The sequence below is a fragment of the Monodelphis domestica genome, chromosome 1, assembly GCF_027887165.1.
Source record: "Monodelphis domestica isolate mMonDom1 chromosome 1, mMonDom1.pri, whole genome shotgun sequence".
NCBI classification, from domain to species: Eukaryota; Metazoa; Chordata; class Mammalia; order Didelphimorphia; family Didelphidae; genus Monodelphis; species Monodelphis domestica.
In genome coordinates, this window is record NC_077227.1 from 198,943,249 (window position 1) to 198,960,371 (window position 17,123).

Genomic DNA, 17,123 nt, shown 5'->3' on the forward strand with positions numbered 1-17,123 from the left:
GGCTGTCTTTTGTTCCTTTTTGTATCCCCCGTGCTCAGCACAGTGATTGATGCTTGATAAATGTTTATTGATTGACTCCTAACTTGACATTCTTTCCATTCTACTGTGTTGGGGAAGCTATAGTGGTCCCTCTCATTTTATGAGACAAACGTTCGGAGAATTTAACTCATTTCGGGGTTGTAAAGGTCCATTGCTGTTCCGTTGTTTTAGACACATCATGATCTTTTGGGAGTTTTCTTGACTAAGATGCTGGAGTGGTTTGCCATTTCCTTCTCCAGATCATTTTACAGATGTGGAAACTGAGGCAATTAGTGTTGAGAGACTTGCCCACCCTGCTCAGGGTCCCACCACTAGTAAGTGTCTAAGGCTGGATTTGAACTCAGGAAAATGAGTCTTCCTGGCTCTAGGCTTGGCAATCTATCCACTGTGCCACCTGGCTGCCCTTGTAAGTATCCTTAAGTTACCCAATCAGATCTGCTCCTCTTATATATGAGATATGAGGCTGTAATGGGCCTAATGAAAGAAGGAAATGAGCATTTATCAAGGGCCTGGGCTAAACATTTTACAAATATGATCTCATTTGATTTTCACAATCACTTTGTGAGATACGTTGTATTATCATCTTTATTTTACAGTTGAAGAAATGATTTGTCCACAGTTATACAATAATGATGATGATGCGTAATATTTATATAGTGCCAGGCACAGTCCTAAGAGCTTTATAAATATTATCTCACTTGTTCCTCATAGGTGGGAGGAAGGTGCTGTATTTATCCTCCTTTTTACAGTTGAATAAACTGAGGCAAACAGGATAAGTGACTTGTCCAGGGTCACAATTAGTAAGTGTCTGAGGTTGGATTTGAACTTAGATCTTCCTGACTCCCAGCTCACCACTCTCTTCTGGGCTACTTAGCTGCCTCCACCCACAATCATTTAGTGGAAGAGAACTTTTTCCACATACTACTTTGTACTTCAATACATTTACAAATGGGTATATGGTCTCCCTGATAGTGTGTAAGTTCCTCGAGACCAAACACAAGTTTCTTTTCTGTGTCTATATTGTGCTAGACGACAGAGGTGGGCACTGACTGACTAAACCACATTGCCATTCTCTGTCCTGATTGTTAAAAATCTGGCTGTTTCCTGAGGCTCTCAAGCCTTCTCATGTGTTTGGGGAACATCCCCTATGTTTGTTCTCACCCCATCCATTCTCAAGAGGCAGCTATGTGGCACAGTGGCTAGAGCATTGGACCTGGAGTCAGAAAGACATGAATTCAAATCCAGCCTCAGACACTTCCTGAGTCATGTGCCCCTGGCCAAGTCATTTGACCCTTATCTGCCTCAGTTTTCTCATCTGTTAAATGGGAATAATAACAGAAACTCATGGTTGGAGTGAAGATAAAATGAGATAATATTTAACAAGCACTTAGTAAACTTTATAGAACTACATAAATACTATCAGTTGATAATGAGGAAGATGATAATAATGATGACTGGGCAGCCTCACCGTCAGCAAGTGCACCAAGTCCTTATTGGCCTCCAGGGGTGGTGCTACCTCCTGCAGTTGGACCAGCTCATTGATGTGGTTGTAGAGGGCGAGCAGCTTGTGGAAATTCACTTTCCTGTCTTCCAGATAATCGGGCATAGCCTCATGCAAGGAGATCAGGTCCTTGAGGTGTACACCTAGGATGGGAATCTTGAAGTGGGTGCACTCCCCATAGGCTCGCCGGTAGTTGTCATAGTTTCTACAAGAGGACAGTAGGTCTGTCATTTCACTGAGTACCTAGGGAGATAGGAACATCAAAATCCAGTCACATCAATTGCCTGAAGGAGAGGCACAAGTTATTTTTTTAAGATCTCTTTGCTTACAGCAACTATTTACCACAGTTTCTTTCCTGTCACTAATCCATGGGATAAGAGCCATAAACACCAAGGCCCCACATGCTTTAGGAAAGAAGTACATATGTGTGATGTGGTCAGGGGACTGGCCTGGGGAATCAGGAAGATCCAAGTTCAAATTCTGATTCAGACATTGCTAACTGTGACTGTGGGGTCAAATCATTTAACCTCACTCAGCCCCAATTTCTTCACCTGTAAAATGGAAATAATAATAGTACCCACATCACAGGGTTGTTGGATCAACAGAGATAACAATACATGTAAAATGCTTTGAAAATCTTAAAGAAGAGGTTGATTTACTTCTCTTCCTTCTTCTCTTTTTCTTTCTTTCTTTCTTTCTTTCTTTCTTTCTTTCTTTCTTTCTTTCTTTCTTTCTTTCTTTCTTTCTTCCTTTCTTCCTTTCTTTCTTTCTTTCTTTCCTTCTTTCCTTCCTTCCTTCCTTCCTTCCTTCCTTCCTTCCTTCCTTCCTTCCTTCCTTCCTTCCTTCCTTCCTTCCTTCCTTCCTTCCTTCCTTCCTTCCTTCCTTCCTTCCTTCCTTCCTTCCTTCTTTCCTTCTTTCCTTCCTTCCTTCCTTCCTTCCTTTCTGATTTTACCATACAACTTCCTTTTACTTACATGCCTATAAAAAGGGCCCTGGCCCCTCCTCTGGATTAGCACAGGAAGCCAATTTTGTCACAATGAAAGAAAAACTCTGAACAATTTTCTGTCTTGGGGCTCCTGCCAAGAACCCATGGAGTGAAGAGGGTAGCACTGACCTTGTTGATCTCATGGGGAACATAAGAACTTGTCTCCTTCAGCCTGGAGATGGAGCTGTGACATAGTCCTCCAATCACAGCCATCAACGTGTTGAAGTTCTGCAGCTGATGGAGTTTCTGTATTACATCCCCAATAGAACAAGTGGCAGTTAGCAGCCCATATCCATCCATCACCCAGCATGGGAAGAGCCTGCCTCCCACTTTCCCTCTAACTCCCATCATTTGTTGCCACACATTTTTTTTTACACAAAATTGAAAATTAAGAATCCATTTGCAAATTTCTCTGTATTTCCCTCTTCAAATCTGATTTGAAATTCTGGGATATGGGACTAATATAAGATTTCTAAATCATGTGCTGGGATATGCAATGATAGTTGGCTTTGTGGGGTCAATGCAGACTTACTATTTTTTTTAAATATATTTTATTTGATCATTTCCAAGCATTATTCGTTAAAGACATAGATCATTTTCTTTTCCTCCCCCCCACCCCCCCACCCCCCATAGCCGATGCAGACTTACTATTCTTAATGACCATTAGAGTCTCCTAAAAGTATCTCCTGAGGTTCAATTAGACTCAGAGTGGAGCTTTATCTAGGGAGGGAAGCTGAATTGTCAGGACACAATCCCATGTCTTAAATGTCCCCACAGATCCCCAGCTTATAAAGGTTTACACTTATCACTGTGTAAAGGCTGCCATGTAAGCTCCTTAAGGTCAACTGTGGCATTAAAAAAAAACAAAAAACAACCAAACAAACCCTTTAAATTCCTAACAATACAAGTGAAGAATTGCCTGAAAGCCAGGAAGACCAGGTTTTTACCATTAATAGATACTGGCAGTGTGACCGTAGACAAGTCCCTCAATGCTCTAGACAACTCTCTAAGGCTGTAAGTTGTAGAGATGGGTGTCAACTGGTGCTTTTCTGAGTGTTTTCTAACCTAATGAAATCATAGGTCAAGCACCTAGTACAATGCCTGGCACCTAGTAGGAATTCAACAATTGCTGTGTTGAATTTTCTGAGCAAAAATGGCAATGTTTAAAGGTCTAGAAATAAACCAGGCCCATTTTCGTCTTCAACCTTCCTTAAGAGATCAGAAGAATATGGATTCAGGAGCTTGGAGGGATGTTAGAGACCATCAAATAATGTTTGACTGGGGAGAACACTGTAGGCTGAAATGGATCTTTTGAAAAAACAGTTTTTACACTTCCCAGCTGTGAGACCCTGGGCAAGTCACTTGACCCCCATTGCCTAGCCCTTACCACTCTTCTGCCTTGGAGCCAATACACAGTATTGATTCCAAGACAGAAGGTAAGGTTTGTTTTTTTTTTTAAAAGAAGCAACAGTTTTTAATTGGGTTGAAAATCTCTTTTAAGCCTTGTCCTGAGCACTGAATCAGGTTGTTCAGTAGCACTGAAGGGCTGCTTTGGCAGGAGCATCCCAGTTGCTATAATGATCTATTGAATAGAGTGGGGGTTCATTAGCATCAAAAATCTTGTCACTGGACTTTGATGACTGGAAGAGAGGGTGAGACTGAAAACTTGGTTCAACTCTGCTTCACTTAAATCCAATTCATGAGCAAGTCAAGACATCACTCCATGATGTCATTGGTTCCCTTTGAAAATGAAGGATGAACAACAATAGATTTTATTGATGCTGTTTATCTTTTACAGCACAGTAATTTCCCAATTTACCTGCCTCTACCTCCTTGTAACAAAGCAAAAAGTTAAGCAAAACCAAACCATACATCAACTGCATATGAATGCATCGATGATACTCAACATTTAGGACCCCAACTTTCAATTGAGAAAAAGGAAGAATATTTCACTCATTTTCCCTGAGACTTCTTTATGAATACTACATCATGCTCCTCCCTATCCACGCCCCCCACTTCCAAAGAAAGCACCTTTTTTTTATTTATTCATTTATTTATTTATTTATTCATTCATTTATTTATTTGTTTTTTGGGTTAAGTGACTTGCCCAGGGTCACAGAGCTAGAAAGTATCTGAGGCCAGATCTGAACCCAGGACCTCCTGTCTCTAGTCCTGGTTCGCAATCCACTGAGTTATCCAGCTGCCCCCAAAAGTACATTTTAGAAGACCAGGAGGAGGTAAATGCAAGAGCATTGGTCATCTCAGAGACTGAGGTCAAGGATGGGAGTTGTCACTCACCTGAGCCACCTTTATGAACTTGATGAAGACTTCTGCCCGGAGTTGTGGGGTGGGACGGCTGAGTACCATCAGCTGTACCCACTGGGATATGCCGTTGCATAAGGCAATGGACCGTTCCATGGTGGGATTCTCTTTCACACAGCTATTCACAATGTAATTTTGATAATCGGAGAACTGACAAGAGAAATAGAGGAATCAGGAGGGCTGTTCTATTTTGGGGAAGCCAACTGGGTGGACAAGGTCTGCTGATTGCCATCAGATTCATAGAGTGCTGTATAGTTAGCAAAGAATTTTCCTCACAATGGCTGTGGAGGATGGAGTCATTAATGCACATATCATTCCCCCAACTTACAGAGGAAGAGACTGAGGTTCCAAGAAGTTGAGCAACTTGCCCTAAGTGATATAACCACTAAGAAGCACAGCTGGCCCTCAAATTGAGGACCAACACCAAGTCCTTTGCTCTTTCAACTACCTAGCGCAGTGGAACACTGAATAGAGCATTGGGCTTGGAATCAAGAAGACCTGAGTTCAAGTCCTAACACAATCACTAGCTGTGTGACCCTGGACAAGTCACTTGACCTCTCTCAATCTCAGTTTCTTAATCTGCAAAATGAGAGTCATCGCTTCAACATCACAGGGTTAATATGAGTATCAAATGAGATGTAATACATGGATAGCACTTTGAAAACCTTTCGGCACTATATAACAAAGGGACCCACGATTCATGTACTTATATAGCTATTGGACTTGGGACCTCTGAGACTTTGGAAAGAACCTGCTTCTTCAGGATTTCAGCCCCCACCTTTATCAGCACTCTCATCTTTCAGCCCTTCTCTCTCTTATACATGTATATTGTTGATTTCCTTTTCCTTAGTGAGATAACAAATTAAAAAGGAAGCAGTAAATGCCACTATCTGCTTCCAACAAGAGGATAGAAACTGTGACCTCTTGCATTCTTTCCCCATCCGGCCTTATAGATCTGATGATATCTTTTCAAACTGCCTAGATAAAACGCAGACATCTTTAGAGAAATCTTCGATGAAAGCGCCACCTCATCACAGAGGAAGAAAATGTTGAATCTGGAGGGCAGGAACTGGCTTCTTCCCCCCACCTCCTTTGTATCTCCAGTTCCTGGAACACTCCCTGACACATAGTAGGAGCTAAATAAATATTTGGTGAAGGGATGAATGAAGACCAGTTCTCATCAGAGATTGCCAAGGAAAATGCCAACTCTGAGGCGGCCCTTTTGCAATGATTTCACACTTCCCCCACAATTTATCTGACCACCAGAATCCAACAGCTCTTCAGTGACTCTGATGGGGAAGGCACTGCCAGTTCAGATTTCCAGGGGAGATAAATGACCCTTTTTAGCTGTGCTCTGATGTGCTCCCTCATGGCAGGTGGCATTGGCAGACCCAGTAGGCTGCCATTTGTTTGAGGCAATTCCTTCTGTTTTGGAGCTGTGGGGGTGGGTGAAGGGGTCAGAGTTTGGGGAAGTGGCACATTGGGTAGTTTCGTGATTTACCAGGCAAGTGTGGGGGTGGAAGTTCTTGACAAATGAAGGAAACTGCCTGGTAGTGAGGTTTCTTGTGCTTTGCTAGGATTACAGGAGGAACATCTGTGTTCTGAGAGGGGGAGCGATACAATACCTGATAGGTCCTATGACTCCAAGTGCAATGCTGTTGCCATTAAACTATGCTGTTTGCCTGAGTGACAAGTGCTCCTGTAATGTGGTACAATGGGAGGAGAGGTAGAGTTGGAGCCCAAGGACCTGGGTTCAAATCCTGACTGTCATTTTATTTTTATTATTAGTATTATTGCTATACCTGATCTGACTTAGGGTAAATCACTTCACCTTCTCTAGGCTTCAGTTTCCTTAGAGATAAAATAAGATGAGGGGAAGGTGTTGGACTAGATGACATATGAGGTCACTTCTAGCTCTAAAATCATGATCCTGGGATCCCCAATGTCTTCCCCCCTACAACCCTTACTTTCTGTCTTAGTAACAGCTCTATGACAGAAGAGTAAGGGCTAGGCAAATGGGATTAAGCAACTTGCTCAGGGTCACACTACTAGGTAGTGTCTGAGGCCAGTTTGAATCCAGGGCTTGACCCTTGTATCCAGGCCTGATGTTCTATACGCTGTCACCTACCTGCCCCTCCTGATGTCTTATAGGCATTATAAGGCAGTGGGTAATAGCAAGGTCTGGATGGTAGGGGTTTGTAGTACTAGTGCAAGCCACTGAGTAAAACTGTGAGGAAGGACCTGCTGCCATATTGGGCTCCTAAAAAGCTAAAGAGAGGCCAAGTCAAGGTCATGGTTAGGGCTGGGTGGCATGGCAATGGCAGACAGATCACCTGAGCCTTCCAGCTGTACCTGTTGGACACACACCTTGAATATCGTGCCATGACTCCAGAGGTCTTTGGAGATCGATGGACCATAGATTTAGAGCCGGAAGGAATCTTCAAGACCATCAGTACAACCCCCTCATTTTATAGACGATGAACTTGAGGCCCAGGAAGGTTATAGAAGGAACCAGGAAGGTTCATAGAGATTCTGCCATAAGTGGGATTTGGACCCAGGTCCCTTAACCATAGAGTCAGGAGTCTTTTCACTGTTCCATGAATGAAAGGCAACAGGCACATAGATCTACCCCTTGTGGCCCTGCCCCCTCTTCTCACATGGATCCCAAATCTCAACTTTATATTTTTCTCAGAAGCCCCAAAGCATTCACCAGCGTCCCAGAAACATACCGATATCCTTCGGAAGGATTTGAATTCAAGGTAAGTAAGATGCTCAGACAATTCTTCTGGCTCCAGATGATCAAAGAGAAGTGAGACTTTCCGTTTCTTACTGGTGTTGGGCTTTATCCTTTGAGTAAGCTTCCTAGACCAGTCTCGGGCATTGCTTTTGTTATATGAGTTTTCAAGACAGATAGATGGACAGATAGAATTGTGACGAAATGGAGAGAGAGAAATATAGGGACAGGAAAAGGAGAGAAAAAGATGACAAGAGGAGATGGAAAAAGACAGCGGGGGGGGGGGGGAGAGGGGAGAAAGGGGGAAAGAGAGAGGGAGAGAGTAGGAAGGAGAGAGAGGGAAAGAGTGAGAGAGAGAAAGGGAGAGAGAAGGAGAGAGAGAGAGAGAGAGAGAGAGAGAGAGACAGAGACAGAGACAGAGAGACAGAGGGACACAGAGAAAGAGAGACAATAGAGGGAGAGAGAGAGAATAAATCAGGTTGCTTTTTTCGCAGAAAAACAACTCTATTACCCCCCCCCCCCCCAAGCAGATAGCATTTCCTTTGGATAACAGTTTCCCCAAATCAATTTACAACCGAGAAATCTTATTGGTTTTCAATAAGCACTTCAAACAATGCTCCCAGGAAAAATGAATTTACTTCAAGCTAATGGAAAAAGCCTAATTACAGGCGCTAGTTACAGTTTCAGCTCCCTAATGTTAGTAAGTAATTTGTATTGCCTGCTCTCCTTGCTCCTTCAAAGCACTCCTTGTCTGATTAATGCCTTCTGTGACCCTAGAGGTGGTTCAGAAACTTAGCTGTAATGAATGTATATGTATGTATATAAAGTGAACAACAATGGGATAGCATCTTTATCCAGAAAGAAAACAATCTCCATTGACTGCTACAGCATCTTCTAATAATTTCCCTAGCAAAACATTTTAGGAATTGCAATATAGTAGTAGAAATCCAATGCTAATCTGGGAGTAAAAACACCATTCCCCCCCTTGAAAAATGGAAGGAAACAGAAGAGATCAAACTTATTACTACTGAAAATTTGGCACACATGAGTAATTTTGATTCATCCAGAATTTCCTATTTAACAAATTAGAAGCAAAGTGTTCTTAGCATTACGGTTTTCTTTGAGCATCCCTATTCCCACCATATCTAATCACATCTAATACCAGAGCTCTGTGGGACATACATGTCCTAGGTAAAAGTGCAGAGGCATATTTTAGCATTCCATACAATGGTATGGAAATTCCCTTGGATTCCTTAAGACAACCAAGAGCATTGGCAGGACATAGGAATATCCCCTTGAAATCAGCCAATGTCTTTCTAAGTCAGTTCTTATTTCCTTAATAGATAAAAGCCAAAGATAGTCAGAAATATGAAATAATTTCAAAATCACTTATTCAAAATGTGATTTGGGACTAAACTTTGGGGAGTGTTCAACTAATGGGAGTCTTGGGTTCTAATCCTGATTCTGCCATCTAACTAATTATGTGATCTTGGAGGAATCTGTCCTATAACTTTTCTTAACTTTAGTTTCCTCATTTACAACATAAAGGACTAGATGGTTTCCAAGCTCCCTTCCATTTGAGCATGCCTGTTCATCAACACCTTTTTAAGGGGAAGGAAACCTAGGTTCAGAGAGGCTAATAATTGTTCACATATATACAGAACATCCTAAAAGTCTTTTTCTTTTTTTTTTTAAACCCTTACCTTCCATCTTAGAATCAAAATTGCATATTGGTTTGAAGGCAGAAGAGTGGTAAGAGCTAGGCAATAGGGGTTAAGTGACTTGTTCAGGGTCACACAGCTAGGAAGAGTCTGAAGCCAGATTTGAACCTGGAACTGACCATCTCTAGACCTGGCTCTAAATCCACTGGGACACCCAGCTGTCCCCAACCTAAAAGTCTTAGTGAAAATTTAAATTATTATATTTAAGCCCTTATCTTCCATCTTAGAATTGATACTAAGTATTGATTCTAAGGCAGAAGAGTGTGGTAAGGGCTAGGCAATTGAGGTAAAGTGACTTGCCCAGGGTCATCCAGCTCAGAATTAGCTGAGGCCAAATTTGAACCCAGGACCTCCTGTCTGCAGGATGGTCTCTGTATCCACTGAACTATCTAGCCACCCCAATTTTAAGATTATTAAAACTTAAAGCTATTAAAGCTTAAAACTATATTAAGATTTTTGAGGTATGCTGTAAAGTAACTTAAGATTTATAAAATCTTTTCCTTCTAACAACTTTGTGAGGTGGTTATTATGGTTTATTATCCCTGTTGACAAAGAAACCAAGATCCTGGCAAGCTAAATGAGCTTTACAGTCATAGGGTCAGCACATAACAAAACTAATCTGTGAACCCAAGTCTCTTGTCTAATACTTTAAAGACTGTCTTAAAATCATTTAGTATAAATTTAATATTAAACATTAGTACAACTAAATTGAATTGTTCCTATTTACATTTAAATACATTTACTTCAAAGCACAAGAGTTAAAACATCAATTTATGCAATCTAAGTTTCCATCAGGATTCTGTGCTCACTCTTATTTACTCTTCCTCTTATTTGGTTACAGTTAGTGTGTATTCTGTTCTTCTAGCTTTGCTTTTTTCACTCTATAATTTCACAAATATCTTTGTAGATTTCTTTATATTCATAATATCATTGATTTAGGATTTCAGTGGCCAATTTAATTTTTCAGATGAGAAGATGAGATGGAGAGAGTTTTTTGGTAGTCTGCCCAAGGTCACATAGGAAAAATGTAGCAGAACCAGTATTTGAACCTGGGTCTAGAGTCTCCAAATCCTTCAAGTTTTCCACTGTAACATGCTATTATTAATTTTGTTATATTATTTTATTACTGTAACATTAATTTTATTATATTAATATTGCAAAAGTTTTTAAATCCTTCTATTGCTAGAAATTTAGGTTACTTTCAGATTCTTGCAACTCTGAAAAATTTTGAAAATATAGTTTTAAAAAATCATAGGATATTTCTGACAATGGAATTATCCAGGCAGATGGTTTATTTTTCAAACTTTTCCTATATACTGCCAAATTGTTCTTCTAAATCATTCTACAAGTTTGCTATCCCATTAGTTATTAATGAAGGTATCTGTTCCACCACAATAATTACAATGCTGAGTTTCATGGCTTTATATTATTTTCTTACATTTGGAAGGGTGGCAATTTGGTACCTCAAAGTTGTGTTAACTTGCATCTCTTTGAATGCTGAGGTTGAGTGTTTTTTCAAGTGATTGTTAGTGATGTGTTTTCTCTTCTAGAAATTATCTATTCTTATCCTTGATCGTGTTTATGGTAGGGCAGTAATGATTGTAAAAATTAACCATGTTTATTCCTTATGGTAAGTGCTAATTTTTTATAGTTCCTTATATATTTTAGATACCACGTTTTTAATCGATCATATTTGTTATGTGTTTTTCCAATCTGATTTCTTTGATTTTATTTTGTACAGTTTTAAATTTTAATGTGGTTGAGCACACTTTTGTCCTTAATAATGCTTTCTCTTTGTTGAATTTTTAAAAAAGGCACTTCTACTCCACAAATGAAGTAAATACATTTCACCACTGTCTTCCATATTTCATTTTTAGTACTTATTTTTGTTTGTCTCTCTCCAGGTAGAATTCATGGTGTTATTTGGTATGAGATATGAGTTTAAATCCATTTTCTGCCAAATTGCTATCCAAGTTCCTCAAGAACATTTGTTAAATAGTGAAATATTTCCTCAATTTTCATATTCTGTAGAAATAACAAACATTTATCTTTTATATATATTTGCTTAGATGTCTGTTACCTTGACGTATTTTTTGGTCCAGTACTAGATTTTTTTTTTATAATTGTTTTGTAATAGGTTTTTAATTTTGGGAGTTTGAGACCATTTTCTTCATCCTTTTCCTCTTCACTATTTCCTGCCCAAAATGTCCATTGATCATCTTGTGTGCCCATTTTTTCACATGCATTTTACTATGATTTTATTCCTTCCACAAAGAAACCCATTGCTTGTTATTTTGTCCAGAGCTCCTTCTGCTATTGCATTCTTAGGCATACACCAGAGATTAGGACCAGTGAGTCATCCATAAAAGCCAGTTTTGGAATCAGATTTATTCTGCTTAATGCCAGAGGACAGAACTAGGATCAATAGCTAAAAAACTGCAGAGAAACATTTTGTTTTATGTAAGGGAAAAATTCCCAACAATGCTCTTTAGGTCCCTTCCAACACTTAAGACTCTGTGAATGTCAATTTTCAACATCTTGCACTTTATTACACAATATGTAATCCCCTGGAGTGGGGCAACAAGATGGTTCAGGGGACAGATTGCTGGACCTGGAGCCAGGAAGACCTGAGTATAAATCTGGACTCAGACCCTTACTAGCTGTATGACCTTGAGCAAGACTCTTAACTTCTGTATACCTTCAGGGCAGCTAAGTGACTCAGTGGATAGCGTGCTAGGTCTGCAATCAAGAAGACCTCAATTCAAATCTAGCCTCAGACATTTACTAGGTGTGTGACTTTGGGCAAGCCATTTACCCAGTTTCCCTTAATGCACTGGAGAAAGAACTAGTAAACTACTGCAGTGTCTTTCCAAAGAAAATTCCATGGATATCATGGGCCATGGGGTCATGAAGAGTCAAACACAACTCAACAACAACAGCAATACTCCCTTGAAGTAGGGTAATGAGGAAAGCACTGTAATCTATTTTCTTAAAGGAATATGGAAACAAAAAGATACCCATTTCCCCAGGATGGGCTAGTCAAAATTGGAGATGAGTAACCTATGGGGATGAGTCTGAAGAACTCTGATTGTTTCTTCTAGATTGAAGGTCCTAGGGTTCTATCATAGGTACCCAAATATTTCGAGTTTTGGATCTAGATTTGGAGGACCTGAGTTCAAATATCAGCTCTTCTGCTTACTTCCTGTAAGGTTTTGGACAAATTGCTTCATTTTTCTGGTCCTTAAGTGCCTCCTCAGAAAAAAATCAGGGGATTGGACAAGTCCTTTAAGGTCCCTGGACTCTTTCCAGATCTAAAACTAAACCTATGGCCCTATCCCATGTTTTTTTAAAAAAAATCCTTATTCTAAAGTCTTAGAGTCAATACAAGTATTGGCTCCAAGGCAGGAAAATGGTATAGGCAAGGCAATTAGGGTTAAATGACTTGCCCAGAGTCACAGGGCTAGGAAGTTTTTGAGGACAAATTGGAACCTAGGTCATCCTGACTCCAGGCCTGTCATTCTATCTACTGATCCCCTAGATCCCCTTCTTATACTATGTTCATCAAATAAGATAAAGCACTTAGCACTGCCTGGCACACAGTAGATTCATAGTAAATGCTTGTCATTCCCTATCCCCTACTACCTCATCAAATTTTTACTAGCTCCTTCCATTGTAGTTATGGCTGACAGCACCATTACCACCATCCCTGTTGTGATAATTGAAATTTATAAAACATTTTTTTATTTTTGCAAAAATATTTTATGTGATCTTCATTTAAGCCTCACAAAAAAACTATGAAAGTAGGTATTATAGTAAGTATATCCATTCTACAGATAAGCAAACTGAGGCTCAGAAAGATTAAAGATTAAAAAAATTGCTCAGAAAGATTAAAGATTAAAAAAATTGCTCAGAAAGATTAAAGATTAAAAAAATTGCCCACAGTTATACTTTCTGTATTACTATCTATGAAAAGTCAGTATCCCTCAACCTGTTTTTTTTTAAACTAATTTCTATCTCTGGTCCAAGAATTCATTTCCAGCTACTTTGCCAGTTTATTTTTCTTCTTCACTCCCTAGTTAAAGAATCAAGTCTTTTCTAAAAGCAAAAACTTTTTATTAAGTAACGTGAGTCATCCTGACAGACAGGAGGGCTTCTCTGAACAACTTTGCTCACAGCAGTTATCAGCAGTTGCTGCTGCTATGGCAGCTTCCCTATAACTGTATTACAGAAGCAATGTGACTTTGAAAGGTTACTCCAAACCTAGACACTCACATTTGAGTTGTGTCAATTAGGCGGCAGTGTAACTCCTCACCGTTAGCTTTCACCAATTCCTGAAACTCCTCCATAGTGTTTGTCAAGCTGGCATCCAATTTAAACATGACCCAGAATTCTGTTATCCAATATCTACAAGGAGGAGATTAAAAAAAACAGGCAATTCAGAGTCTAAGGAAGAAAGGACTTTTTCCCTTTGAAATTCCAACAATGGTGGTAGCAGTCTATGGCTTAAAAAGGCCTTAGGGAGGGGGGGAAAAGTAGAGTCTGCTTTTTATCCACTTTTTGGTTTTAGTAGTTGAAAAAATAAAAGAAACTCTTGACATTCACTTGACTTTATGCACAAAAACACATGAAATTCAGATGAATGTGGGTTCAAATTGAAGGGATCCTTTATCATCTCTTGACATGGCCACTTATATTGGATGTCAAAACTGATAAGAGGATTCTAGGATGAATTTGCGTACTATCTTGTACTTAAAAGCAGTGGCATTAATAAGCTCAGTCACATGGAAGAGAAAATTAGTATGGATTTCAAGAGTAAACATTTTGCCATTTACATTCCAACTCCCCAAGATATATGCATGGAACGAGAGGGAAAAGGTGGAGACATCCTGAGAAAGAAAGCAATGGCTTCATTTCTCTCAGCTCTGGAAAATCACTGACAGCAAACAAAAATTTTACCTTACAAAATAGCAGATCTTCAGACAAAGCCCGGATGAATGCTTGGCCAAAGCATCCTTATATGTAGGGATCAGGTTAAGGAAAAAAGGAGCCTCTGCTCACCACAGTAACATAAGACAACTCTTTTATTAAGAGGTACAAGTCCTTACAAAGTACCTTTTCTAGTACTCAAGCACCAGATGTTGTCCTTTTTTCCATCTTCTCCATCTGCCTCCCCATCTTAAGATGTAATCACTGAAAAGTAGTCTCTTTATATTGATTGGTTTTCTGGCTAATATGATTGTTTTCTGGTAACCCAATAGTTTGTTGTTGTTGAGTCATTTCAGTTGTGTTCAACTCTTCAGGACCTTTTGGGGTTTTCTTGGCAGAGATACAGGAGCAGTCTGCCATTTCTTTCTTCAGCTCATTTTACAGATGAGGAAATTGAGGCAAATGGAATTAAGTGACTTGCCCAGGGTCACACAGCTAGTAAGTGTCTGAGACCAGATTTGAAATCAAGAAGAGGGGTCTTTCTGACACCAGGTCTGACGCTCTATCTGCTGTGCCTCCTAGCTGCTGATATGGTTCCTTCATGAAGGTTAGAATATGATAATGGAGTTAAAATAGGTACACATCATCAGCACAGAATGAGAAAGAAATAAGGGCCATAAGGGCACCTAGGTGGCACACTATGGAGAGTTCTGGCCTTGGAGTCAGGAAGATCTGAGTTTGAAATCCAACCTCAAGAGACTTCCTAGCTATGTGACCTTGTGCAAATCACTTAACCTCTGTTTGCCACTGGACAAGGAAGTGGCAAAGCAGTCCAGCATCTCTGCCAAGAAAACCCCAAATAGGATCATGAAGAGTCAGTCATGCCTGAAATGACTGAACCACCACAACAAAGGACCGTGAGAGAGACAACAGAAGAGTGGCACTAATGGAGAGTCACACTCAGGAAGCATTGGGTTCAAGTCTTGCTTTGGATAGGTTCTATGTGATTCAGGGTAAATCCCTAACAAGGAAGAGGAGCAAAGGAGGAAAAGAAGCAAACATTTTATTAAGTACCTATATATGCAAGGCATTGTGCTAAACACTTTACAAATATCATTTCATTTGATTTGATGCTTATAAAGTAGATGCTATTATTATCCCCATTTTACAGTTAAGAAAACTGAAGCAACAGAGAGGGTAAGTGACTTGCTCAGGGTCACACAGCTAGAAGAAGATAAAAGGAAAACTAGAAAGCTGTGGCATGATTCTTTAAAGATAGCATGAGGAGTTTTAAAGCTAAGAGCGAACTGAGGCTGCCAATTAAAATATAAGACAGAGGACAGCTGGGTGGCTCAGTGGCTTGAGAGCCAGGCCTAGAGATGGGAGGTCATGGGTTCAAATATGGCCTCAGACACTTCCTAGCTGTGTGACCCTGGGCAAGTCACTTGACCCCCATTGCTTAGCCCTTACTGCTCTTCTGCCTTAGAACCAATACAGGGGATTGATTCTAAGGTGGAAGATAAGTGTTTAAAAAAAATAAGGCTTAAGACAGAGCAAATATTTTTAAAAACCTGTTTTGAAGAAAAGGAGTAGGGTAGAACTGTCACTAAGGATGGGGGTATAATAATAATGGATGACAGAGAGAAGTCCAAGCTGTTAAACTCTGATTTTTGCATGTTTTCTCTGCCAAGGAGAAAATGAATTTTCGATAGGAAAGGACAGAGCAAGAATGGTTAAAAGGGAGTTGAACCCCAGATATTTAAGGAGATACATCTCCTAACTCTCCTTTAAGAATTCAAGTCATTGCAATCCTAAAGACTCAAGATGAAAACTGACATTCTCCTCTAGAAAAAGAACTGATGGCGTCTGAAGGCAGACCAAAACATACTATATTTCACTTTCTTCTTCTTTTTATTTTTGGGTTTGAGATTTATTCCCCAAAATGACTAATATGGGAAAATATTTTACATGATTTCACATGTAAAATCTACATCAAGTTGCTTATTGTCTCAAGGAGTTGGAGGAAAAAGAAAATTTGGAGCTCAAAATAAAAAAAAATGTTAAAAATTATTTTTACATGTAATTAGGGAAAAATAAAATATTATTTAAAAAAACTCAGATCATTGGGTTCATATGAATTACACCTCTGCTACTAAAAAGAACTGGCAGATAAGATTTCTGAGACATTTCTAGTAATCTCAAAGAGACTGTGGAGAGCAAAACAGAAGGCCCAGGTTGACCAAGAAAGGTAGATGTTGTCTCATTTTAAAAAGATGAAAGATAATGAATTCTGGAAGCAATAGATAAGTGAACTTATCTCTGACTCCTGGCAGAAGTATTAAAAATTAGGGTTAGGGAAATCTTGAAAAAGAAGTAGTGGTGGTGACACAGCATGGCTTCATCAGGATTGTTCCATGCCAGAATCATTTTGTTTTCCTTTAGTGCCAGAGGGAATACTACAGATCTAGTTTACTTAGATTTTGACAAAGCATTTGGCTGTCTCTATCTGTAGTTCTTCTGGAAAATATGTGGGTGGGATAATGCAGTTGGGTGAATTTGAAATTGTAGTAACGACTGGACCAAAAATGTAGCTACAAGGGAATTAATCCTAACTTGAAGTGAGCTTTCCAGGCCACATGAGCTCAGTCCTGTGTGGTTTGAGGTTTTCCATTGGTGGCCTGGGTAAAGGGTATAGATGGCCTGCTTATCGAACTGTAGATGACACAAATGTGGTAAGGATCACTAATTTATCAGACAACAGGCAGGATCTTCAAAGGTTAAAATACTGGGGGAAAGTTCAGTGAGATGGAATTTAATAAGGATGAATATACTCTTACGCCTAGGTTCAAAAAATCAATTTCATAAGTGCAAGTTGGGGGCAGTGTGGTTACATAA

The 17,123-nt window shown here is 39.7% G+C and overlaps 1 protein-coding gene across 1 annotated transcript in view; it reads right to left on the reverse strand.

The window, feature by feature from the left end:
• The window catches only part of RASGRP1 (RAS guanyl releasing protein 1), a 117,905-nt gene that overhangs the window by 26,482 nt on the left and 74,300 nt on the right, over positions 1-17,123 (reverse strand). The window contains exons 4-9 of the mRNA XM_001380877.3: positions 14,259-14,321; positions 13,575-13,706; positions 7,577-7,730; positions 4,824-4,997; positions 2,655-2,771; positions 1,508-1,783 (exon numbers count right to left, since the gene is read on the reverse strand). Of these exons, the coding sequence (XP_001380914.2) occupies positions 1,508-1,783; positions 2,655-2,771; positions 4,824-4,997; positions 7,577-7,730; positions 13,575-13,706; positions 14,259-14,321 (916 nt within the window). The remainder of the gene's footprint in view (positions 1-1,507; positions 1,784-2,654; positions 2,772-4,823; positions 4,998-7,576; positions 7,731-13,574; positions 13,707-14,258; positions 14,322-17,123) is intronic.